This window comes from Pipistrellus hanaki, assembly GCF_964339955.1.
Source record: "Pipistrellus hanaki genome assembly, chromosome: 6".
In the NCBI taxonomy this organism is placed as follows: Eukaryota; Metazoa; Chordata; class Mammalia; order Chiroptera; family Vespertilionidae; genus Pipistrellus; species Pipistrellus hanaki.
Genome location: NC_140508.1, coordinates 32,631,817 through 32,658,862, shown reverse-complemented (window position 1 = coordinate 32,658,862; position 27,046 = coordinate 32,631,817). Strand labels below are relative to the sequence as shown.

Here is a 27,046-nt window from a genome sequence, read left to right as displayed (position 1 = left end):
GCTCCACCCTCCCCGGGTCAACGCCCCTCCGAGCGGCAGGGCCACCCCGTCCTTCCGCAGGCCCTTCCACACCCGCCTCCGCGGCCTCTCCCCTTCCTCAGCCAGGCCTCAACCCCCGCCCCACCCTCCCCTCCCCTCCCCTCCCCTCCCCTCCCCTCCCCTCCCCTCCTGCGGTCCGTGCCACCGGCTCTGGCGCGGCGCTGGCCACCCTCCCATTGTCCGCGGCGTCCAGGCCGCCCCGAGCCCGCGCCCCGCCCCCGCTGGCCGGCGCCGCGCACGCGCAGTGTCTTCCGGACCCGGAAGCGGCTCGCGCAGGGGGAAGGTCACTCTGGGTCTGCGACTTTTGGCCTTTGTTGTGCAAGCCCGAGAGCATCTCGGCTCACAGCCCTTCGCCCGCGAAGCCTGGGGTCGCGTCGGACCTCGAAAGCCCCAAACCCGCGTCTCCAACGGCGGTGAGTCTCGCCTCCCGACCCCCCCGAGGGCTTCGCTTCCGGGTTGAGGGTCCGCGTTAGTTTCTGGTTAAACTCTTTCTGAGCCGGCCGGCCCTGCCCGTGGTCTTCTCTTCCTGGGGCCGCTGCACGCCGGCCCCGCGCGTAGTGTTTTCACTGGCCAGCCACCCCGCCCCATCCCGGGCCATGTAAGGTGTCGGGGATGATTGCAAACCCTCTGCCCCCCTTCCTAGCCTCGCAGTGCTCGGCCCGCGGAGCCCGATCGCTCCCTGGCCTGGGAATCTGCAGAGCCCCCTTCCCCTTTGAAGACACCCCCTCCCGCCACCTCCCACTTCATAAGTAAGAGGCCGGATGCCAAAGAGAGTACACTTTTCAGGGAGATGGGATTTAGGACCGAAAACACGGGGTGTCCCAAGAAGAGGTCGGTCGCCTACTCTACCCCCTCCCAGGGAGTGGCTTTGTGCCAGCGGCGACTGCGACGGGGAGGCCGGGAAAGCGGCCCAGTGCGGGGGTGAGGAGGACCGAGAGAGAGAGATCCACTGAGACATAATAGAGGAGTGAGGTCAGACCACAAAGAGACGGCAACATTGAGGTTGTGGGAGGGCCTTGTAGCGCAACAAAGGCCAAAAGTGTGAAAGAGTAACTCGGAAAAGTAGCAGCAAATGGACATTGAAAGAAAATAGAGGACCCTGGAGGAATGGGAGCCCTGGGTGAGCAGAAGCGGGACCACAAAGGCCACGGCACTCCAGATGGAGAAAAAGGGTTGGAGGAGCCCAGTGCAGGAAGGGAAAGGGAGGGAGGGATGGCAGAGCAGAGGCAGAAACAGCACAGAGAGCTTAGCCAGGTGGGAAAGCCAGTGAGTGGGGCAGAGGGTGTGTAGCCTGAAAGACAAAGTGACTGGAAGCAGAGGGGACCCAGGGATAGGGGAGAGAGGCTGAGATCCAGGGAGATGGGGAACAAAGAAAGAGTAGGGAGAAGGTGCTATGGAAAGTGAAAGAGGTTTCAGGAGTTTCAAGGGACAAGTATAAGGAAAGGAAGAGAGAAAAGGGGAGGAAGAGATGGGAGGAAAGAGGAGATACACAGGAAAGGACAACAGAGGAGAGAGCTAAATAGACTGATAGGCAGAAATACACCATCATGGAGAAAGAAAGGAACCCAGATCTGGATGAGGGAGAATTGATGTTATGTGGATGATTAAGTTGTTATGTGTTGACCGTGGCTTTATAAGCTGTGTACTTTAACATTTGCTTAATTATTTCAATTATGCAGATGAGAATGAGAATTGCAGAACTCCAATTCTCATTTGCATCACTGGATAGCTTCCATTTGCAACCCCTGTTCAGCCAGAAGGGAGAGACTTGTCTTGGGTCTCTTCTCATTTCCTAGATTGGAGAGGTGAACTGGGATGAGAAATGACGAAGTCTATCACTATCTGATGCCTTTTCAAAGAATATTAAAAGTGTTGGTCTTTTATTTATTTGAAATAGATTTACATTTTTCTTTCTACCTCTCTTGCATTCACTTCTTTGTGTTTTTAAAAGCATATTGAAATAAATCTGTTTATTGAATTGCTGCCTTTTTTTTGTAAAAGGTCATTAACTTCTGAAATAAACATTGGTGACATCTCATAACAGCTCATCATTTTTAATATATATATTGTATTTATTTTTTACAGAGAGGAAGAGAGAGGGATAGAGAGTTAGAAACATCGATGAGAGAGAAGCATCGATCAGCTGCCTCTTGCACACCCCCTACTGGGGATGTGCCGCAACCAAGGTACATGCCCTTGACTGGAATCGAACCCGGGACCCTTCAGTCCGCAGGCCAACACTCTATCCACTGAGCCAAACCGGTTTTGACACAGCTCATCATTTAAAAAAAAATATGATGTAGCTTAAATTAAAAAACACACTCATAAGTCATATTTTTTAAAATCCCCCCCCCCTTTTTTTTTAGTTATATTGTGTTTAGTTTAGTAGATAAACCCTATGTTCTTTCTACTCTTTATCGTATGTGGAAATGTCTGTTGCAACATAGTAAATAATATTAGGCTATTTCAGTGTGCACTTAGTAAGGATGTCTATGTTCTTAACAGTCAGAACCTAGTTTTAGTGAGTTAGTCTGATATTCAGTAGCTCTTTTATTTTATATGATTTGTTAAATTGAGCTACAATAGTGTTCCCCTCAAGTACCTTTTCTCCATTGTCTGAGGATGTTGAAAGGTGGACTGTATGGTCTTGATGCTTCTTTTTAAAAAAAAATATATTTTATTGATTTTTTTTTTTTTTTTTACAGAGAGGAAGGGAGAGGGTTAGAGTTAGAGATATCGATGAGAGAGAAACATCAATCATCTGCTTCCTGCACACTCCTCACTGGGGATATGCCCACAACCACAGTACATGCCCTTGACCAGTCCCCAGACCAATGCTCTATCCACTAAGCCAAACCAGTCAGAGCACAGAGCTCATCTTTTATGGTGAAGTAATTTGATCAACATTTTCATAGCTGACATTTACTTCTAAGATTTCAGCGCCAAAATCTGTGCACGTCATTTTCTGTATTTTAGATAATTTTCTGTGAATTCCAGAAAAGATGCAGGGAATGCTTGTGTCCCTTTAATAGATCTGGGGACAGACAGTTCTATGGTAGAAGGATGATTACCAGTATCTTTTGGACAGATTAGGAAATTGAAGCAGAAGAGTGAAAGGCTCAGATGCTGGTAGCAGAAGGCTCAGAGTCAAGTCAAATTTTGGCTCTGTGACTCACAAACTGTGTGACTTTGGCAAATTATTTACCTAGGGTTCAGTGTCTGTGAAATGACAGAGTAAAGGCTCCAGGTTGGCAATGAAGTGTGTGAATTTGTAGGAAGCCCAGTACAAGACCTGTGTCACTGAGGTGCTATGTGTGCAAGTGATCACTACAACGTGTTTCTTGTTAGAGCTCTCTGTGCTCAACAGGAGCTCACTGGGGCTTTCCTACTCCCGCCTCCTTCAACCCACCTGCCTCCTGCCCCACACCTGATCCCAGGTTCTTTCTTCCATCACAGGCCTCCCAGGATGCTGCTTCCCTGGGCAGGAAGTCCCGGCACCCTTGCCTGATGTTTGAGGCCTTAGTTTTCTTTGGTATTTTTCAAGGCTTCACCAACACCCAGCGCAGTCTGGCTAAAGTCACTGGAACACCCTGAGCATTTTCACTCTTGCAGGGCTTTGCATAGGGTTCCCCTCCCCATGCTCCATGAGGCCACACTCTCCTGGCTTATACACTGTTAGGTCCAAATATCTCCCTGGTGGCCCTTCACACCCACAGTTCCTACTGAGCTCACTGTCTTTCCTTCATCTTCCTCATTACCCAGCGTCCCCTCTGTCTATTCAGTCATTGGACAAGACCCAAGGTTCTTTGTGCCAACACCGTCTCCCACCCCCGAGCTTCCCAGTCTCCAGCCCCTTTCTTACTGTTTCCTGACCTCTGAACCCACCATCCTCTCCTGTCCATCCCCATGGTTCTCAGCTGGCTCAGCTTCTGTCCTCTGTCCCTGGGCCCTCATTGAGCCACAATGTGGCCTCCAGTCTGTCCGCCTCTCATGGCCCCAGAGGGGGCCTTTCTGCTCCCAGAACTGACCCACCCCTTCTCTGCTTACAGCCCTCTCATGCCACCTGTCTGCTCAACAAATTCCACAAGAGGACACAGGCTAGACTGAGGGACCCCTCCATGCACGATCTCATACATTGGGCTTCTGTTATTGCCATAAGAATTAAAATGAACAGATACACAGAAAGAGCTTGGAATAGTGTCTGGCACATTGGAAGTGTGCATTTTATTGGACAAATATGTTTCTGTTGCTTTTCTTTCTTTCTTTTTTAAAAAAAATATATTTTATTGATTTTTTACAGAGAGGAAGAGAGAGAGATAGTTAGAAACATCGATGAGAGAGAATCATCTATCAGCCGCCCCCTGCACACCCCCCACCGGGGATGTGCCCGCAACCAAGGCACATGCCCCCAACCGGAATCGAACCTGGGACCCTTCAGTCTGCAGGCTGACACTATCCACTGAGCCAAACCGGTTTCGGCTCTGTTGCTTTTCTATCTATTTTCTCTGTTTATGAGGTCCATATGGATGACAGGACCCTCATCTATCTAATTCATTAACAGAACCTACTACTTAGTGCTCATTAAATAATATTATAATAGCTTAATTTAAATAAATGGAGTATTCTAATGAATGACTGGATAAATAGTAAAACAATAAAACATGTAGTCTGTGAAGCTAAGATGGCCCATAGGGCCCTACAACATCTGGCCCTTTGCCCCTTCTACACTCCATCTCCTGCTCTCTCGCACTCCCTGCATCAGCTGCAGGCACAGGGGCCTCCTCGCTGTTCCTTAAACACATTGGCAGGTTTCTGCCTAAGGGCCTTTGCAGTGGCTGTTCCCCTGTTCCCAACTTTCAGTGAGTTTTCCACGCTATTGTAACTTGTCTGCATTGGGCTTCTCGGACCCAGATAGTTTTCTGTTTATTTGTTTGTTGACATTATATATTGTCTGTCTCCTGATTAGGGTGTCTGCCCCACATGTGTAAGGCCTTGGTCTTATTTTTTGTCTTAAAAAGTTTTTATTGATTTCAGAAAGAGGAAGGGAGAAGGAGAGATAGAACATCAACGATGAGAGATAATTATAGATTGTCTGCTTCCTGCATGCTCCCTATTGGGGATGGAGCCTGCCACCTGGGTATGTACCCTGACAAGGTATCCAATGGTGATCTCCTGGAGAGCCACACTGCCAGGCAATTTTGTATCTTTAATGCCAGACACCACGGAGATGGTTAGTAAAACTTGGATGAGTAAATGAGTAGTCATAAATGTAAGTACAAAAGACAAATAAAGCTAAACATGAATAATGATTGAAAATGTGTGGAGAAAATGAGAAACATACCAGAGTGAGAGTTTTTTAAAATTCCCCTCTCAGAACTTAAAAGCTCTTTAGACAAATACAACAGGAACAAAGAGACTCTCAAATAACACCATGATATAAAGTTAATGATTCATTTCAATTAACTTTACACAGATTCAACTCCAATCCTACCAAAAAAAGTAATCTTTTTCTAGGAACATGTTCAGTTACAAAACTGATGTTATGCTTGGCCACAAAGAAAGTATTAATACACTGAAAAAAAGTTGCATTTTCACAGGCCATAGTCTCCCCTCATGTTGCAGTGACCCATTCAGTAAGCCAGTCTCCTCATGTGGCCATTGCGCTTGTGAGCTGTGGCCAGTCTCACTTGAGATGTGCTGTCCGTGGAAAATACCCACCGGAAGCTTCAGAACTTATTAAGGAAAAATGGATGTGAAAAAACTTACTAAATAATTGTCTTTAAATATTGACTGTTTTTGAAATAGAACTGTTTAGTATAAAAATATATTTAATTAAATAAAATACATTGGGTTAAATAAAATTTGTGAATTAATGATTGTTTGAAAATGACAAAGTTTATTAAAATTAAAATCCAATCCCATCAGTATAGTAAAAGATTAATGTCTGTCCTGGGTTAGGAATGGGAGTTGTTAGGAGGAGTAAAGTTAAGGATCCTGACTTGGTCCTGATTTATAGAAAGCTACATGTGGCATAACCTTTTTATAGACATGCACATACACATGCACACCCATACACTTTAGGGGTTCAGTTGTGTCCCTCAAAATTCGTAAGTGGAAATCTTAACCAGCATCTTGAAACATTACCCTGTTTAAAGATAGGATCCTAAAAGAGATAATCAACTTAAAATAAGGACATTAATAGTGGGCCCTCCTCCGATATGCCTGTTGTCCTCCTTAACAGGGGAATCTGAATACAGAGATGTACAGAGAAGGAAAAGGTACTAATGTTTTATTCCCCAGAACAATGCCAATAGAAATAATGACTTGGGCTTATTGACCTGCTTATCTGCAGTTAAAAGCATAAATTTCCCCATGAAGATTTAGGGCTGCTCTAAGGTTTTAGTATAGTCACTCTGCCATGTTTCAGGAATTTCCATTTCTTTCATAATAATTATGTTTCTTGGACTCTATCAAATTTGGGAACTTATCTGTATTCATTTAATCATAGTTCTTCCATGCTCCATGCTCTGGTTTCTCTTCAGACCCCATAAATCTTTCGCCTTTTAATCATATTTCTTCCCTTAAAATATAATAATATTACTATATTCATTTTTAAACTTATGTGTCATAGTAAGTAATTTTAAGTAATAAGTAGTAAGTAATAAACCCTGTATAAATTCAGGTTGAGATTTCCCACAATATAGTCAAACTCACAGGAATAAAGATTAGAACAAAGATTAGTGTTGCCTGAGGCTGGAAAGACTGGAAATGGGAGTTGCTATTCACAGATACAAATATTGACTTATCAAAGATTAATAAGTTTCAGAGATCCGCTGTACAGCATTGTGCCTGTTGTGAACACTCTTGTATTGTGCACTTATAATTTTAATGAAAACATGGTTAGATCTTATGTGAAGTGTTCTTACTATAGTAACACAGTAATGGGAACAACAATAAAAATACATTTGGGGGTCAAATACAAATGGGAGAAGGTGAAAATGAATGGGGTATGAACAATCTCATCTCTTGACAGGCTCATGGAATGCGCTTTGGTTCATTTTCAAATAAAGCTGTGATGTAAACATTTTTTTGCTCAGATTTTAAGGATTGAGGTTCCACTTACCTTTGGATAAGGGATTGGGCAGTGGATTGTCCTGTAAACCATGTGGCCCCTGGGGCGGAAGGAAGTGAAAACCTGGGGACTCAAGGTAGTTTGGGAGGGAATGTGAGGGCAGGCCTCTCATACAACTCTGTTGCCACCATGTGATTTTCCCTTTCCCCCCTCGTACCTACACAGTACCTAAGGTCCTGGCCATGCCATTCCAGAACATCCCCCACATGAGGACTCCATCCTGGGATCCTGCCCTTCTAGAAATTCCTAGTCCAGTCTCACAAAACTCACAGGTCTCAGGTGTTTTGAGTCTAGTATCTGTAGCCCACTTTTCCCTAAGCAGGTCAGCTCCACCAGGGAAACAGATGCCATTCCATGGGCCTCACCGGACACCTACAGATTCATAGCTTTTCAGATAGGGCCCTGATCCCCACGGGCTCAGCATGTGAATTAAAGCTTCAGAAGAAATGCTTAGCTACATGCTTTCCTTCCATTAGATCACTCGATGAGTTGTAAGAAATAGCATTACTGTACCCTCCCCCACAAAGTTGGACAACTGGTTTGGGTAGAACATCGTGTGTGTGTGTGTGTGTGTTTTCTTTTTAGGAATAAAAAAACTTAATGTATTTGTCATTAAATAAGATTTTTAAAGATTTATTGATTTTTTTACAGAGAGGAAGGGAGAGGGATAGAAAGTTAGAAACATCGTTCAGCTGCCTCCTGCTGGGGATATGCCAGCAACCAAGGTACCTGACCTTGACCAGAATTAAACCTGGGACCCTTCAGTCCACAGGCCAACGCTCTATCCACTGAGCCAACCAGTTAAGACTAAATAGGATTTTAAAAGTAACAATTTAAAGAGCAATTGAGAAGAGTCCCACATCCATCATGGGCTCATGGTTCTATCGGAAAACAATGTGTGTGTGTGTGTGTGTGTGTGTGTGTAGATGGCTGTGTATTTGCTACACTAGTACACCTGCTTCAAGTCGGCAGCTTGAATAGAACCTTGACCAGGTACGGGTCCCACCAGGCACAACCCCTTCAGCCCTTGTGAAAGTGGCCTTTCACTCCCACAGGACCGTTAATTGACCAGGGGGTGGGGATGGGGGTTAGGGGGTGGTTACAAAGCTGTTGTTTTAGTTTGTAATTGACAAGGGTCACGGTAATGGGCCAGAGGTCACAAACACCCCTGTCCACCTCCCCTGAGGGTCCAGCCTCACCTGACCTTTCCTCAACCTGGACAACCACCCAGGCCATGTCCTCATAGAGGCTAGGGAGCAGCGTCCCACACCAGCCCTGCCCTGCCATGGCCCGGCCCAGGCTCCTTCCTCTAACCGGGTGTCTGGGAACCCTTCCAGCTGAGTGCCAGCCCAGCTTGCACCTGAACCCCAGGAGGCTCCCTTGATCTCTTCCTGTTTGGGGGCCGTTTGGTCCAGGTGGTCGTAGGGGAGAAGTCCTCCACGGGCCCAGCTGGAGAACAGCAGACGGGCAGTCATCTGGGGACTCACCCCTCACTCCCTGGAGCTGCAGGCCTCAGTCTGGGCCTGTCTGCTGTGATAGGCCTTCAGTGGGTCTCCATCAGGAGGGCAGAGCCCCTGCCTGGCCCCAGGGGGCCGCTGTGCAGGATTTGCTGAGGCTGGACCCTCAGTGGAGGTAGAGCAGTGTCCATGCCCGTGAGGTCTCCAGACGTGTGGGCGAGGCCAGCTGCCACCATGTCGTCAAACTGCCTCGTCTTCCCTCCGATAGTAGGAGCCACTGAAGAGCCATAGGAGGGAGAGGGTGAAAGGGGGCGCAGATTTTGTTCTCTCAAGACAGACCTAGGGCAGAAGTCTGGAAGGTGCACACGCCAGAGCGGTCTCCAGGAGACAGCAGGGAGGAGGGGAGCCTGGTGGGAAGGGACCGCTGGGTCCAATGCTCTGACACAATCTGGGCCCCTTTTGGGGGGCGGGGGAGAAGATGAGTGACTGGCGGCATGCAGCCCTGGCCTGGCCGCAGGTGTGCTGTGTGGGCAGCGGGGCTAACAGATCCTTCTGGCCCACCCCATGTCCCGGGTCCACGCTGAGGGCTTCCTCTCTGGTCAGGTGACTTCAGAGTTTACCAAGAGGCCCTTGGACAGGTGAGGCTTTGAAAGCCTCTGCTCTCACCTGCTGACTTCTCCGGCTGCCCAGTGCATGTGTGGCTGGTGGGGTGGGCAGGAACCGCGCTCATCCCACGCAGGAGAGGGGGAGGAGGGCAGATCAGAGCGCGAGGGGTAGGGAGGCTAGGAGCCCGGCTTCTCCCGCTGTGCTCCCACAGTCCTTCATCCGACCTACCGCACTTCCCCTCAGTCCCTCGGCTACAGGAGAAAGCAGTGAGCCGCCCTGCTCTTTGTACACCCAAACCACTGTGTCTTTAAGACGCCAGAGAAAGGACCCCTGAGTGCATCCCCCAGCGGTCACAGGGTGTGTAAGAAGGACTCCGCATCTGGGGAGATTCACAGGGAGCGAACAGGCAGGCAGCCAAGGAAGAGCTGCAGAGAGGAAACTGCGACAAGAGTCTGATGGAATTACTGGGGAACCCAAGTGGAGATGACTGAGACAACAACGGGGGCCGAGCAGGCCGCGAGATGGATGGCTCAGTGAGGAGGAGGGGAGCATCTCAGACCTGGAGGATGGAGGATGACCAGGGCCACCCCCAGGCCCAGGCCTGCATTCCTACCCGTGGCCCAGCCAAAGGGAGATGTGCAGGTTCCACACGGGCATCGGAGCACGTCCTCGGGCGCATAGTGGATGCTTCCTGTCACTTCCCGAGGCAGATTCACCGAGAAATGACGGGTCCACCACCCAGCAACTGAGTGCCGCTGCTCAGTGCCAGGCTGCTCTGCGCCTGTGTTTTGCTGAACTTCCTTGGAGGAGTGTCCTTGTCAGCTGAGACATCGTGCTTCTCGCTCCACCCCATGCTTGACCGTTCAAAACTAAGGAAGGACTAGTGTCAAAGGGTGCTGTTTGAGCATTTCAAAAAGACCCGAGCACCTAGGATTCAGCAAACGGGGAATAACTAAAAGAAACGAAAAACCATTCAGCTGCCAGGGTGCCAAAGGGCGTCGCAGGTCTCAGAGGCCTGTCTGTCCCCTCTGCCCGCCCCCGTGCGCCTGCTCTGGGCCTGGGTTAGATGAGAGGTAGGGTGTGGACGCTGGGCTGATGGGGACTGAAGACCATTTTCTCCCCCTGGAGACCAGCCTGATGGGAACAAATTGAGAGCAAAAGCGGCTCCTCCTGTCCTTGGAAGCAAACCTGCTCCCAGCAGGAAGGGGCGGGGCAGTGACAAAGCCCTGCTGGGGACACGGTCCTGCCGCACAGGGCCCCACGTCACTGCCCACCAGAGCCCCCACATCACTGCCCATCAGGGCCCCCACGTCACTGCCCATCAGGGCCCTCACGTCACTGCCCATCAGGGCCCCCACGTCACTGCCCACCAGAGCCCCCACGTCACTGCCCATCAGGGCCCCCACGTCACTGCCCATCAGGGCCCCCATGTCACTGCCCATCAGGGCCCCCACGTCACTGCCCATCAGGGCCCTCACGTCACTGCCCATCAGGGCCCCCACGTCACTGCCCACCAGAGCCCCCACGTCACTGCCCATCAGGGCCCCCACGTCACTGCCCATCAGGGCCCCCATGTCACTGCCCATCAGGGCCCCCACGTCACTGCCCATCAGGGCCCTCACGTCACTGCCCATCAGAGACCCTTTACGGTGCTGCCGCCGAATGAGCGAGAGTTGGAGTCCACACAGGAGGGCAGTGAGCTGCCGCTGGGAACCAGCAGGGCGCGGGGCTCAAGTGGCTAACTGGCCGGGCTGGTGTCCCCTGTGCCCGGCTCCTTGCTGTTTTCCTCCTTCAGGACACTCCTTTCCGCTTCAGGACACTCGAAGTGGACACAGTGGAACACCTCATTTTCTGTGTTGTGTGTTCCAATGATTCGGATGAAGGAGGCAGGTTGTCTTCCGAAAGTTACCCAACTGCCAGGACTTGCAGGAGACTTTAGTTCTGTCTGCCACCATGGTCCACTGTTGCTGGTGGGTGGAAACCTCAGTGTAGTAGCTGTAGCTTCCATCGTCCCAGTCTCGAAATAATAACCGTATTGACCCAATCATGTACTGTAGAGAGCGCCTGGGAAGCCATTTCTTTGATGATTGCCAGCTGAGTCCAGTGGCGTCTGCTGAGCCACGTCCTGGAAACGCACCGTGCCAGAGGCAGGTACGTTGTCAGCCTGACCCTTAGCTCAGGTGCCAGGGGATGGGTTTCATTATCTAAGTTCAGCCAGGCGCAAGGAGTGGACACAATTATCTGCGCTTAGCCAGGAGTGACGATTATAAAGAAGTCACAAAGAATGAAAAATTACAGCTTGATCTTCAACCATGATTTCACATAATTTTCTTTGTTTTAAACTCTAGTAAACTAACTTCCTGGAATTATACTGTACATAATAAAGGTGCCGCACCAGCTCTGGGTCACTGTCTCTCCATCAGAGGCCAGCTGCCCCAGTCAGTCCCAGCTTTCCCCCTCTTAATCTCTGTGTCTGTCTCATTTTCTCAATCCCAAGTTGCCCCTACTCAGGATTCGTGGACCACTCTCTAGCCGCGCTGGTTGCGGTCTGAGAGAGAAATACTTAATGTGCAGCTGTGCCAGCTGAACTACAATGGCCTTGCTTCTTAGCTGATGGCATGTGTAGCCAGAATCCCAATCATAATAATTCTTGGTGTCCCCATTCAGCAAGGCATTTCGGCTCCCACCGACTCCTTCAATCACACTGGCACAATCAGCAATCATTGCGACATTCTCCCTGGGAACTATCAGGCCCTTCTCGAGAGTGAAGGTTTGGTTTGTAAATAGACATTCAAAAGCCACAACGTGAAAAATCTGTTCACTTTGTTGTGAGTCCCAACTATTCGAATATATCCATGGCTGAAGTACAGGTGAAGGTGCAGACTTATGGATTCTGGGGAGAGGCTGGGGGGAGGAGCAGTTCGGGGGGAGGTGGCCAGGCATCTGGCCAAACCTCATTGTTTTAATGTGCTTCAAGTGATCCAAAATTGAGGGCAGGGTTTAGCAGAAGGGCCCTCTGCCCCAGTGCGTTTGGGAAGGGCTGGCTTTGGTCCAGGAGTGGTAACAGGTGCTCTCTCTGGTTTGGGAGGAGCAGAACAGTCCACATTGTCATTGTCATTGTCATTGCAATGTTGGAATCTGTGCATGTGTTGAAGGGTAGAGCACAGGAAAGAAAGAGAAAAAACTCAGTTTGGTCTTCATGTAGGATCTCATTGTTTCTGAATCTCTCCTGTGACAAAGGACAAGGGTGTGTGATGTTTTTCAGCATTTCAAGTTGCTTCTGCCTGTGAGTGTGTTGGAAGCACGGCATATCCTCAAGATGCAGGTGTGATTCCTCCACATAAAGTCGCCTGAGAAAACTGCCCAGAGCCGGAGGAGGAAGAGGACAACATGGCTGCTTCTAAGGTAAACGCTCTGTCTTAAGGTCGGTTCTGTGTTGGCATTTCTTTCTAAAGTTCGTGAGTTTATAAGCTGCAAACCTTTACTTCTCTACTTTGATGATCCTTCCTAGTGAGATGGTTTTCAACTACTTACTTTGTTTTTTTATTTTTATTTTTATATTTTATTGATTTTTTACAGAGAGGAAGGGAGAGGGACAGAGAGCTAGAAGCATCGATGAGAGAGAAACATCAATCAGCTGCCTCCTGCACACCCCCTACTGGGGATGTGCCCGAAACCAAGTACATGCCCTTGACCAGAATCGAACCCAGGACCCTTCAGACCGCAGGCCTACACTATCAGGTGTCGGCAACCTACGGCTCCAGAGTCGCATGCGGCTCTTTTGAAGCTTTGCCGCAGCTCTGACAGCAGGGCCGACACTAGCAGGGCCGATAGCAGGGGGTGGCGGGGAGCTGTATCACTTACCTCCGCCGCCTCCGGCACTCCTGGCGCTCTGTGTCTTTTTTTTCCTTCGGAAACGGGTCCAAGTGGCTCTGTATGTCTTTCAGTCCGCAGACTAACGCTCTACCACTGAGCCAAACCGCTGTATGTCTTAAAGACAGATAGGCTATCCACTGAGCTAAACTGGTTTCGGCTACTTTGTTTTTCTTATGATTGTCTAAGTTGCCTCTTTAAAATGCTACTGGCATTTGAAATTTTTCAGTTTCCCAAGATATAAATCAAGAGGAACCTTCAGAGAAACTTCTGGGTAAATTTTATTAGGCTTATGCTGAGCATAAAGGAGAGCACACAGAAGAAAGGAAGGTCCTCTGAACCAACTCCAGGGTGGTTCTGATTGGCTGCTTTACTAAGCTTGGGACAAAGTACGCCTTTTGAAAAAGGCCTCTTGGTGGGAATTCCCATTTCGGGGGGTAGGGGTGATTTCCTTTTCCAACTGGATGCTTGGTTGTTAGCGCCTGCACTGTGGGGGAATAATGCCTGTGTAGTTCACTGGAGCCACCCAGGAAGGTCATGTAGCATTCAAGCCTTCATCAACTGCTCATGTGCACCAGCAGTTTCAACATCTTTAAGAAAGCAGGCCTTTAGGAGGGAGATATTGTCAGCTACCTCTGGTTTTTTGAATGGGGGTTGAGGACTGGTGACATTCCTATACTGTCTCAAGAATATTTTTCCTTTTTATTTTGTTTATTTATTTACATTTTTATTTTTTAAAATACATTTTTATTGATTTCAGAGAGGTAGGAAAAGGGAGAGAGAGCGATAGAAACGTCAATGATGAGAGAGAATCGTTGATTGGCTGCCTCCTGCATGCCCCCCAGGTCTCATAAATTTGTAAGATTTATGGGGATCAAGCCCCCAACCCCGGCAATTGATCGTGAGTTGAACGATGACCTTCTGGTTCATAGATGTTCAACCAATGAACCACACTGGCCAGGCTTCACAGAAATTTTGAAAAATGTGCATAAACAATCACATTTCATCTGGAAACTCTTTTTTTTCTTTTCAGCCTCACTTTGCTTGTAGGTTGCATTACAGAATAAACGCTCTTATTTTTGTTTACTCGGTGACAGAAGCTTCGAAGTTGTAGGCTTTTATCAGTCAGGCCTCAGACTTATAAACTTTTATTGTATTCCACAGGCATCACAGACACATACTAGATAAAGTTTGGAATAATAACCAGCCTCTGTCAATTGCTGGATGTTTTACAAAACGATCTCATGAAAAAAGGAAGAAGAATATCATTGTTCTGTGATGACTTAATTAGTTTTATTAATTAATATATAGAAATTGTTAGAATAATATCTAGTACACAGTAAAATTTAAAGAAGAACTGTGGTTGGTTGGCTTACTAATTTATGAGACCTGTAAATTCCATAAAATTGTTCAGTCAAAATCCTGTGTACGAATTTTTTTCCTGTGTTTGCTTACTCGGTGCTCTCTAAAGGAGCAGTTCATGGTTCAGACACATGGGCGTCTGTAGTTAAAAGTGAGCTGGTTAACTTTGTGGAAACTCGGGCCCCTCCCTAGAACTTCTGAATAAGAATCCGCATTTGTTTCTATGTCCACTTATTGTTGTACATATTAAAATTTTAGAAGTACTGTTTAGTTTTCACTTAGAATGAATTTTCAATCTAAGAAGTATATGTACTTGATCCTCTAGGATTTAACTATAGTGGATATGCCTATGTTGGTGCCTTTATTTTTAAAATTTGTCTTTCAGAAAAGTAAAGCTTCTATAGTGGTTTTGTGGATCATATGTCATCTTCCTATCTGAAAATGCCTTAGAGCATGTTAGTGTCAAAATACTTTTAAGTCAAAACTGGTTCCATTAACTGTTTTTATTTTGGGTCACATGATGAACTCTACCCATGGCCACTTAATTTTTTTATTTTATTTTATTTTTTTTAATTTCAGGGACAGTTGACCTTTAATGATGTGGCCATAGAATTCTCTCAGGAGGAGTGGGCGTTCCTGGACCCAGCTCAGCGGAAATTGTACATGGATGTGATGATGCAGAACTACAGTAACCTGGTATTCCTGGGTGAGGACCGCTTCCTTCCAGAATTTCTACTCCACCCACAGGGTTTTGTTTTCTTCATTAGTACAGTGTCTGCTTGTAACTTCTGCTTTTTATGATAGAATTTCAGATCCGTGTTCTCAAGGAAAGAGATTGGTGTTTTGCTGTTGTACTTGCAAAGTGGAAATCAGGATCAGAAAACTTTAAATGTAGTCTCTAGTATGGTAAAGGTGCTGTCAAAAAATAATATTTGGGGGATAATTTTCTAGGATATTCTGGTATTCTACAATGTCCTATCCTGTCACTTGAGCACAGAGACCAGATTGGAAATTGGAGAATTTCCATTAAAACTCATGTTCCTTTTTTCCTCATAAACAGGCCTTTCTGTGTCTAAGCCAGACCTCAATTTTTTGAAACAAATGGAGGAGGAATCTTGGGAGTTGAAGGAAGAAAAGACTATATCCATCCAGCCAGGTAGGTGGGAAGGAAGGAAGCAGCTGACCTAGGTGGAAGGCCAAAAGTCAGAGGAAATCAGACCTTAAACTGGTCTGGAAAGATCTGTTTTAATGGAAATTATTTTTTAGAGATGAGGTTTATTTCTGTTTCTGTGTTAGAGGGACAGATTCTCTCTAACACTTAGGTGACATCATCTAAGGATTCTCCTTCTGCTCTTTGATCTTCCATCACTTTTGCAATGAGAGCCAAAGTCCTCTTCAAACAGAATAATTTCCTTGTAAATTATTCTTCATTTCAGTTAGTGTGAGGATGATATGACCTGACTGCTCTTGCGTTTTGTTGGGGAACCTGGGAAACTTTGTGAATCTTGCTGAGGAATTCCATCTTAAACCATTTTTAAAATCTGTTTTCTGCCTCATGTAGGTAGTTTGTGAGGGAAGTGGTTGAGATACTAAAATTTGGTTCCCACATCCCAGGAAAACTAGGGGATAGGTGTCCATGTTATCTTATTCTTCTTTCTTGATCAAGTCTGTTGCTGATGTTTCTATTTAAATTCAGGTACTGTATTCTTCATTTCCCAATATCTGTTTGGTTCTCTTTTATATTTTTAGATGCATTCTTAGTTTTATTATGCATAGTTTTGATGGTAATACTTAGTTTTCTATGTTTTTTTTTCTTCATTATTTTTCAATTAAGCCCCTTTAAGATGGTTATTTATTTATTTATTTATTTATTTTTAAAAAAATACATTTTATTGATTTTTCACAGAGTGGAAGAGAGAGGGATAGAGAGTTAGAAACATCGATGAGAGAGAATCATCGATCAGCTGCCTCTTGCACACCCCCTACTGGGGATGTGCCCGCAACCAAGGTACATGCCCTTGCCCGGAATCGAACCCGGGACCTTTCAGTCCGCAGGCCGACGCTCTATCCACTGAGCCAAACCGGTCCCGGCTAAGATGGTTATTTTGAATTCTTTGTCAGGTTATTAATAGATCTTCATTAACATAGGACTAATTTATGGAGACTTATTTTGTTCCTCTGGTTGGACTATGTTTTTCTCTTTCATTGTATGCTTTGTGATCTTTTGTTGCTATTTAAGGTCATGAGAAGCAGGTGCCATCCATTTTTTTTATGAACTTGCTTTGTACAGGAGAACACAAAGAACGATGAGTTGTGGTAGATTTTTAAAAAATATTTTTATTGATTTCAGAGAGAGGAAGGGAGAAGATATAGATAGAAACATCAATGATAAGAGAAAAATCATTGATCAGCTGCCCCCTACATTCCTCCTACTGGGGATTGAGCTGGCAACCTGGGCATGTGCTCTTGAACTGGAATCGAACCTGTGACCCTTCAGTCTGCAGGCCGACACTATCCTTTGAGCCAAACCAACTAGGGCTATGGTAGATTTTTAATGGCCTGTTAAGCTTATTCTGGAAAGGATAATATGTGTGTGTGTGTGTGTGTGTGTGTGTGTCATTTTTTCAAATACAGATGGCATACAGTATATTAGTTTCAGGTGTTCATCCTAGTGTTTATATAACTTAAGTGATCATCCTAATAAATGTCATATCCATTCATAAGTATTAGAATATTATTGACTATATTCCCTTTGCTGCACTTTATATTCCCATGACTATTCTGTTACTTCCAATTTGTACTTCTTAATTCCTTTATTTTTATCATCCAACCCCAAACCAGCTTCCCTACTTTCAACCATCACAATGTTATTAGTATTATATATATGAGTCTCTTTCTCTTCTGTTTTCTCATTAATTTGGCATCCACATGATGTGAATGTTGATATGCTTGAAGGTGTCCCAGAGGTACCTTACTCTGTCATAATTTTTTTGGATGCCTTTTTCTTTATGCTGTTTTGATTGGATGTTTTTTGCTTTCTTATATTCCAAATTGCTGTTTTGATTATTGGTTTCATCTACTGTACTATTAATTTCCTTGTAAATTATTCTACATTTTAATTAGTGTATACTTCATTTATGAGTGTTGTTTTTTTGTTATTTGTGTGTTGTTGTTTTTTCGGGTTTCCATGTTCTTCTTCTTTTTTTTTTTTTTTTTAAGCTTTGGAAGTTCTATGTTCATCTACTCTTCCTCTAAGTTCATTGAACTTTCCTCTAAGTTTTGAACTCTGAATCTAATAGATTGTTTAGGTTTTGTTTTAACTTTTTTCTGCAGTTCTGTTCTTTCATTTTGGACATGTTTTGTCTCCTCATTTTGGAAAGATCTCTGTGTTTGTTTCCATGTATTAGGTCGAGCTGCTACATCTCTCAGGCTTGGAAGAGTGGCATAATGCAGTAGATGTCTTGTAGCATCCAGTGGCATAGCCTCCTGTTTACCTGGGGGGATCAGTCTAGGTGCACCCCACCGTATGGGCTATGTATACTCTCCTGTTGTAGTTGAGCCTTGATTGCTGTTGGAATTTCAATGGGAGGGATTTAGACCAAGGCTAATCAGTTGAAAAAATTTGCTGTGATCCTTGTGGAGGATTAGCTGTGCAGGACTCACCTTGTGCAGCAGGACTTACTTCATTGTGGTTCTGGTGCCTGCTGAGTCTGCCCCTTGAGTTTGTTGCTTGTGGAGGTGGTTTAGTTAGTGGTTTGATGTGGTCTGAAGGTGTCTGCCAGTTGTGCTGGCTTGGGGCTCCATGAAGTGCAGGGCAAAGTCAACCAGTGCTTGTGTTCTACCTGGGTCACCTGGCATGATCTATGAAGGGACCTGCATATGTCTGCTACTTATGCTGAGGTTGGAGTTTCTGAGGCAAGGCCAAACTAAGAACTAAGGCCAGCTGACACTATTGCCAATCCTGGGGACACTTAGCAAGAGATATGGCATTTTCTGAAGCCAGATGCTGCTTGAGTGTATGCCAGTCTATTTATATTGAAAAGCCAGTGAAAATAGCTTGGTGGGCCTACAAGTTGATGTTGTGGGGTCTCAGGAAATCTCCAGGGTGGGACAAGCAGTGTGAGCCAGGTAGATGGAGTTTTAGATATGGCACCTGCCTACCCGCTATGTGGGGAAAGGACTCAGAAAAGGAACAGTGGCTTCTACCAAAACTTCTTTCTGGAAGAAAGCTTCTTCAACTCTCATATTAATGTCAGGTACTTCATTTCCTCCCTGTATATCCCTGCCTGATTTCAATTGCTCCCCCAGCACTGGAACTCAGAGGGAGTGATTGAGTATATTCATTTGTGGGCCTTTTAGAGGAACTGCTTTGGACGCCAGCAGCTATCCTTCATACTCAGCCATAATCCCCACTGGTTTTTATAGCAAGAACTAATGGGGACATCTATTCCTGATCCTGGAACCCTGGACTGGTGGTCCTAGTGTGGGGCTGGGACCCCCTAGCTCCTTAGAGTTGACGTGTGCAGCTGAAATGTCCCTCATAATTTTTCTTCGCCCTGTGGGACCTCTCCATTCAACATCTTTGCACCTCCTGTCTCAATGAAGCTTCTCAATGAAGCTGCTTCTTTATAACGTTAATTGTAGCACTTCTGCTCAACTAGGTGTCAGGTGGTTCTGAATGATGGTTTTTCTGTAGTTTCATACTGGAGAGAAGACTTAGTTGTATTTTTGACATGGTTGTGGGAGAATGCCAGTACCACATTTATTTTAACCACCATCTTGACCTGAAGGTTGCATGTGTGTTTTGTGTAATTTCCCAATTATATATAGAGCTCATGATGTTTTCCTATCCCTGATGTATGTCTTTAGCACTGTTGTCCCTCTGGTGCCTGAACACTTACTTTTTTTTCTTCACAGCTACCACAGTGCATTCACAGTGTATTGCCATTTCCTTAGTAATCTGTGTTATTCAAAATAGAAACAAGTTCTTCAGGTGGCCACAAGAAAACAAGACTGTAGGACTCACAGTACATTCATTTCTCTTCTGAGAAGAAAGTGAGAATTAGGAGTTATCCCACAGTCATTTTGTAGTGTGCCAGGGAGAGTAGGCAAATGTGAGCAACTTTTCTTCTCTCTTTGATATGATATTTTTATTTTGTACTTTCTGGGGGCTGTAGTGGTCTTGAGCTGGCTTCTGAAGTACTCTAAAAGGTAATTGGTTCAATAATTATTGGTAACTCAACATCTCCATAGAGGAAGAATGTTTTGGTGCTTCTATCCTGCTATCCGAAATCTTTTCTGTACATTAGAATTTAAAGGGTGTAGTGTTTTATAATTAATTTGGTATATTTCAGCTATATCTTCTCAAGTTACCCAAGACTTGTTGCCAAAGTCAGGCATAGAAGATTCATTCCACAAAATGTCCCAGGTAAGATACTGAAGGTGTGGCATTGAGAATTTACACTTAATGAAAGTTCTGTAGTGTGCAGGGGAATATGAAGAGAAAAAAGAATGTTATGAGGGATGTAAGCAAATGGAGCAATTACCCATATAAAAATCTTATTGGCAAAAGACTTTTAAAATATAAAACATGTTAAAATTTTCTACTCTAAGTCACTTATATTGGCACAACAATGTGTTTCTGAACTTAAAGTCCAAAGATATTTTTTTAAAAGTACATATTCTCTGAAGTTAAATTTGCAATATCAGAAAAGTAAACTAGTCCATTGTGCTGATAATTCATTGGATGATTTAATGTAGGATTTGATTAAATAAATATTTCTAAAAAATCAGATATTGAAAAAATGAAGATAGAAATTATAACTATGAATTTATAAATCCCTTAACCAAGTTTGCATTATTCTTTCACAGATACATATTCTTTCTTATTCCAGAGTCTTTAATTTTTATAAGTGTATTAGGGTTTATATTCAACCATCTTGGTTCATTAGATAGCAGAATAGGTCATTGGAAACAGCTTTACATGTGCAATATTAAATGCTATCACTAAAGGCCTTTCTATCTTCAATGATTACCAGAGTACACATAACGAAGAGAGAAGTCTCCAGTGCAATGAATCCTTGGAAAACATTAAACAAGAGTCAAATTCTGATAACCATCAGACAACTCAGCTTCCACAGATAAATGAGAAGTGTCCGAATGTCTTTGATAAAAGCTCAAATATTGTCATACCTCAGAATATTCATAGTGTAGAGAAGGCAGACAAATGTAGTGAATATGCCAACTCTTTTGACCAGTCATTAAATCTTACTGAACTTAAAAATACTGATATTGGGGAGGCACCTTTGAGGTGTAATCAGTGTGTGAGAGTCCTTAGTCAATTATCAAATGTATATATACATAAAAAAATCCGTGCTAGAGAGAAGCCTTACAAATGTAAAGAATGTGATAAGGTTTTTAAGTTGCATTCCCATGTTATTGAACAACAGACACTTCATACTGGAGAGAAGGTTTATAAATGTAGAGATTGTGGCAAAACCTTTAATAAGTGCTTAGAACTTAATGAATATCAGAGGCTTCATCCTGGAGAAAAGCCTTATAAATGTAGAGAATGTGGCAAAGCCTACAAGTGGTATTCGAGTCTTACCAATCATCAGAGAACTCATTCTGGAGAGAAGCCTTATAAATGTAGAGTATGTGGCAGAACCTTTAATGTGTTTTCAAGCCTGATTCGACATCAGAGTATTCATACTGGAGATAAGCCTTATAAATGTAGAGAATGTGGCAAAGCCTTTAACTGGTATTCAAGCCTTACTCGACATCAGAAAATTCATACTGGGGAGAAACCTTATGAATGTAGAGAATGTGGCAAAGCCTTTAACCGGTGTTCAGACCTTACTACTCATCAGAGACTTCATACTGGAGAGAAGCCTTATAAATGTGGAGAATGTGACAAAGCCTTTATCCGGAGTTCAAGCCTTACCCTTCATCAGAGAATTCATACTGGAGAGAAGCCTTATAAATGTAGAGAATGTGGCAAAGCCTTTACCCGGTGCTCAAAACTAACTGAACATCAGAGAATTCATTCGGTAGGGAGGCCTTATAAGTGTGGAGAATGTGGCAGAACTTTTAATGATTATTCAAGCCTTTTGAAACATGAGAGAAACCATGCTAGAGATAAGGCTTATAAATGTGAAGAATGTGGCAAATCCTTTAACTGGTATTCAAGCCTGACTCGACATCAGAGAACTCATACGGGTGAGAAGCCTTATAAATGTAGAGAATGTGACAAAGCTTTTTACCGGTGTTCAGACCTAACCAATCATTATAGAATTCATACTGGAGAGAAGCCTTATAAATGTGGAGAATGTGGCAAAGCCTTTAACTGGTATTCAAGCTTTACTCAACATCAGAGAATTCATCTGGAAAGAAGTTTTATAAATGTAGAAAATATGTCAAGGCCTTTACCCAGTGCTCAGAACTTACTTAACTTCAGAGAATTCACACTGGAGGAAGACCTTATAAATGTAGAGAATGTAGCAAACCCTTTAAACACTGTTCAAATCTTACCAGATATCAGGGGCCTCTTACTAGAGAGAAACCTTATAAATGATGAGAATGTGGCAGACCCTTTATCCTCTGCTTTAACCTTACCAAACATATGAGAATGCATACCTGAGAAAAGCTTTACAAATGTAAAGGGTGTGACAAAGCCTTTAACCTCTGCTATAGCTTTACTCAGTATTGGGGAATCCAAAACTGGATAGAAGCAATGCAAATGTAAATATTTTGGAAAAACCTTTAGCTATTGCCCAAATCTCACTAAGTATATAGATTCACACCAGAGGGAAGTGTAAAGAATGTGGAAAAGCCTTTCCCCTAGTGTTGGAACCTTAGTCCATATCACATAACTTATGCTAGACTGAAGCAATACAAATATAAAGAATGTGGCAAAATCTTTAACCATTAAACAAACCTCACTGAACTTGAGAGTTCATAGTAGAGAGAAATAATGCAAACGTTAAAAATGCAGCAATGCCTGTATTTACCATTTATATCTTAATTAATAAATGAGAATTTATACTGGAGAGAAACTTAAAAATTTGAAAAATATGGCAAACCCCTTTACAGGACCTACAACCTTTCTCAATATCAGAGAATGCATACTGAAGATAAATTCTATATTTGTTATAAATGAAGAAAGATTTTTATCCAAAATATACACTTCAGAAAACCCCACAAAGCTGTAGCCAGTTTGTCTCAGTGGATAGAGCATCAGCCTATGGACTGAAGGATCTTAGGTTCAATTCCAGCCAAGGGCACACGCCTGCATTGTGGCCTCGATCCCCAGTAGGAGGCAGCCAATCAATGATTTTTATCATTGATGTTTCTATCTCTCTATTCCTCTCCCTCTCTAAAAATCAATAAAAATATATTATATATAAAAAAGAAAAGTCCACAGAATTTATCCTTTAAAGTGACTTTAAAGATCTAGAAAATCTAGGAAAGTAGTTAACCAAAATTAAATCTAAAATATCAGTAAAAAGTAGTAAGTCAACACTTTTCAAATATGAGTAAATCTGAATACTTATTTTAGAGAACCCCATAAATAAAGTTATGTGGCTTTTTAGTAGGAATCAAAATACCAAGGATATGGATGTTTGAATAAATGTAATTGCTTACACTGTATCTTTTTTTTATTATTATTATGACAGTATTTGTGATTTTTTGAAACAAAAGTATTAATTGGTTTAAAATTTCAATTCATTTCATGATTCTGTGAATGATTGTAATGTGTATTTTGACCAGTGTAATATATTGGGTTTGTAATGCTCTGTTTAGACTGTGTGAACTTAATATATTCTCATTGATAAAATGAATGAACATAAGTGTATTAACAGTGATGTGTAATGAATGAGGTGTTAACATGCCTTGAATGTTAATATTTTCTACCTCATTCAACTGTTGTGGGTAACATTTTGTAATGCACTGGAATGATATTACTAGAAGTCCCTTAACCTTAAATAATGTGTAGAGTTTCCCCCGAATTGTGTCTTCTTCTTTCTGTTGTACTTACAGGGACATTTTGATAGTTGCAGTAAAGATCTAGTGGGAGTATTTGTAAGAGTTTAGCTAAAATACTTTATAATATTTCTGCATTGGTATTTGTCTTGTGTAGCTAAGGAACCTTGACTTGATTCCCTTTTCCCTCTAGTGCACACACAAGACACCAACTTACAGTGTCACAAGTAAATGTGTAAGTTTTCGATATAACTTCTCAAGAAGCCCTTGAGTGCTATACAGTTTTGTGTACCTCAGGGTCTTTATTTTGTATGCCGCATATATAAGATTACTGAAGAGTTTACCAAAACCTTGCTGATTTTCCTTCGAATAGAACAATCTGGACCTCAATTGAGAACCCCAGGGCACTACACATAGTATTCCTAACAAAGACATGCACTCTGGATCCTGCCACTCTCTGCCTGCATCCTGCCTTGGCCTCCCTGTGTAGCCCTTGCAGGCGTATTGTGTATTTCCTCCAGGCCTGTGAGTTATAAACTAGTTTTTGCCAATTTACCCTGTGGTCTCTGAGTTACCATTCAGTACCAGTGAGCTTTGCTTAACAAATGCTAATTTAACAAATCTAAAAAAATATGATTAGAAGCCCTATTTTTGGAATTCTGCATTATGATTACATTTTAGCCTATATATATTTTCTTCACTTCCTTTTTCTGAGCCTATATAACAGGTTTGCATGGTTTTGATATGCACTGCATGTAATATGTAAGTATAGTAACAAAGATGTAATTTAGTAGTAAGAGGATTAATGAGGAAGAAGTGGGTGTGTATGTGTGTGCACATATCTTTAGAAAAAAGGATCAAAATTAGTAATTTAAAAATATATGTTGATTTACTAGCAAGCTAGAAATCTTATAGGTTTATAATGTGAATCATCTTCGATACATTACAGTGAATTTCTTACTCCCAAATCTGATGATTCTTGGTCTGAGAATCTCCCACTACAGTTCTGTTTGTTTACATTTCTGTGTCTCATGTAAGATCTAACATGTGTTTTTCTTATTCCATAGTGGATGAAATGTTGCTTATAGGTTGTGCTTGGAGATTTTAAGAATGGCTTTCATTGAATTCAATGGTGTACAGAAATATCCTGAAAATGGTAATAATTGGATTAATGAGCATATGAAGTTGTAGTTTGTTTAATACACTTTTTTTCATTCTTTCTATTAAAGAGAAACTATGTAAGTGAACATTTCTTTAGTTGTTTTTACTTATTGATGTCACCAAAGTTATTCACTCTTTTCTGACAGTTTGTTTAGTTGAAAACATGATAATGTCCCAAATCATAATATTGTTTTGATAGTTATATGAAAGGAATAAACACTTAGGACACTACTTAGTATGTAATAGATAACTCCGTAATTAGGAGGAAAATATTCCAATAGAAGTGATGTAGTTTTAAGAAGATGTAAAAATATTCAGGATGGAAAATTGATATGAATTAAACATGTGGAGGGGATACCTGTTTCCATGCTACAACACTGGCTCTAAAATTAAGATAAATTGCATTTCTTTTATTTCTTAATTATTTCCAGTTCTTTTATTTCTTTTTATTCTCAGCTACATGGACATCAGAGCCATTGTCCTTTGAAGTGCTATGGCTATACCATCTCATTATTCTCCCCATCCCATATCATTCTTGTTAATCATTATAGGTACTGATCAGTAGTTTAGAATGTGTGAGAAGCATCAGAATGTGTTGAAAATTTTGGATTATGTATATATCTATATATCTATATCTATATCTATCTATCTATCTATCTATCTATCTATCTATCATCTATGTATATGAAAGTCTAAGTGACTGAACAACTGAATGACCGAATGACTTAACGACTAGTCACTATGACTTGCATTGACCACTGAGGGCAGATGCTCAATGCAGGAGGTGGCCCCTGGTGGTCACTGTGCCCCAAACCTCCCACGGTCCCTCCTCCAAAGTGGCCGGCCCCATCAGCCCTGATCCCAGCCAACCTTCCTCAGCCCCAATTGGCCTCAATCACCGGCCAGGCCAACAGACCTCACCCATAAATTTGTTCACTGGGCCTCTAATATGTTTTATAAAAAAGAGAGCTCATAACTCATAATTTCATGATGAAGTCTTTCTTTCTGAATGTGAGTACTGGGAAACATCAGAGTAGCATGTGTGTATTTGAAAATGGGAATTATCTTCCTGGTTTCAATATTTGTTAGGATCCTAAAGAATTTTTATTTATCCTGAAACCCGTTTGGCCCAGTGGATAGAGTGTCGGCTTGCAGACTGAAGGGTCCCAGGTTGGATTCCAGTCAAGGGCATGTATCTTGGTTGCAGGCACATCCCCAGTGGGGAGTGTGCAGGAGGCAGCTGATCGATGTTTCTAACTCTCTTTCTCTCTCTCTTCCTCTGTAAAAAAAATCAATAAAATATATTTAAAAATAAAAAGAATTTTTATTTACCATTACATCATCATCATCTCCTTTACTGCAGTGGAACCCAGACAAATTCATCTGTATATAGACAACCGTTGATCATGCTTTTAAAAAAATATGTGGTCTTATTGATTTTTAGAGAAGGAGAGGGATAGGTCTTATTGATTTTTAGAGAAGGAGAGGGATAGAGAGATAGAAACAGAAATGAAAGAGAAACATTGACCAGCTGCTTCTTGCACGGCCTACACTGGGAATCAAGCCCACAACCCGGGCATGCTCCCTCACCAGGTATAGAACTTGTGACCTCTTGGTGCATGGTATGATGCTCAACCAACTGAGCCATACTAGCTGGGCTGTTGATCATTCTTTCTAAGTATTCCAGAAACCATAGTAGCTTTTGATTTGAAATATTTTCTTCATGATTTTGGGTGCAAACTTATGTATGTCACTACATGGCCATAAGTGTGTCTGTTTGCACCATATGTCCATTGGGTATCTTTCAGTCCATCACTGTTGGCCAGGATTTCTAGCTGGGCAGAGCTTATAGTAAAAACCCAGTGTCCTGTACTGGATCTTGCATGTGCTGGTTAATATGAGAGTTTATGTACATATATCGGCTCAAAAGAACAATACAAATATCACATAAAGTACAGATATTGGATACTGTCCTGAACTTCCTGACATAGCTATATACTTACTATATGCAGCATCATACTGATGTTTTATGTGCCAGGCCAGCTCAGACAAGGGTTCAGTAAGCCTGAGGGTGTTTGGAGAAGGACTGAAGAAAAGACAGACAAAAATAAATAAATAAATAAACTGGATCTAGCCGAAACAGGTTTGGCTCAGTGGATAGAGCGTCAGCCTGCGGACTGAAAGGTCCCGGGTTCGATTCCAGTCAAGGGCATGTACCAATAGGAGGTGTGCAAGAGGCAGCTAATCAATGATTCTCATCGATGTTTCTAACTCTATCCCTCTTCTCTCTGTAAAAAATCAATAAAAAATATATATTTAAAAAAAATAAATGAACTGGATATAGGTAGATCTCCTGTGCCTAGCTGAGGCCACAGAGAGAGATCCAGAAGGCAAGCTGAGCCTTTATTTTATAGCCAGAGGTAAACAAAGTAGT

The 27,046-nt window shown here is 43.1% G+C and overlaps 1 protein-coding gene across 2 annotated transcripts; it reads left to right on the top strand.

Annotated features, from left to right (window-relative positions):
- The first annotated feature begins 241 nt into the window (after nt 1–241).
- LOC311624526 (uncharacterized protein) lies at nt 242–22,865 on the top strand. Of its 2 annotated transcripts, none has more exons than XM_084887889.1 (6): nt 242–452; nt 12,500–12,639; nt 15,049–15,175; nt 15,530–15,625; nt 19,824–19,897; nt 20,508–22,865. In XM_084887889.1, the coding sequence occupies exons 2-6, from the start codon at nt 12,625–12,627 to the stop codon at nt 22,092–22,094; spliced, it is 1,899 nt and encodes a 632-aa protein (XP_084744015.1). In that variant the 5' UTR covers nt 242–452; nt 12,500–12,624; the 3' UTR covers nt 22,095–22,865. The 2 variants fall into 2 exon arrangements, with proteins under 2 accessions (XP_084744015.1, XP_084744016.1); XM_084887890.1 differs by lacking the exon at nt 242–452 and adding an exon at nt 10,745–11,385.
- Nucleotides 22,866–27,046: the final 4,181 nt, after the last annotated feature.

Coding starts and splice junctions, on each gene's coding strand:
- LOC311624526 (XM_084887889.1), top strand. Junction 15,626..19,823: donor GACTATATCCATCCAGCCAG/GTAGGTGGGAAG, acceptor GGTATATTTCAG/CTATATCTTCTCAAGTTACC. Junction 19,898..20,507: donor CATTCCACAAAATGTCCCAG/GTAAGATACTGA, acceptor AATGATTACCAG/AGTACACATAACGAAGAGAG.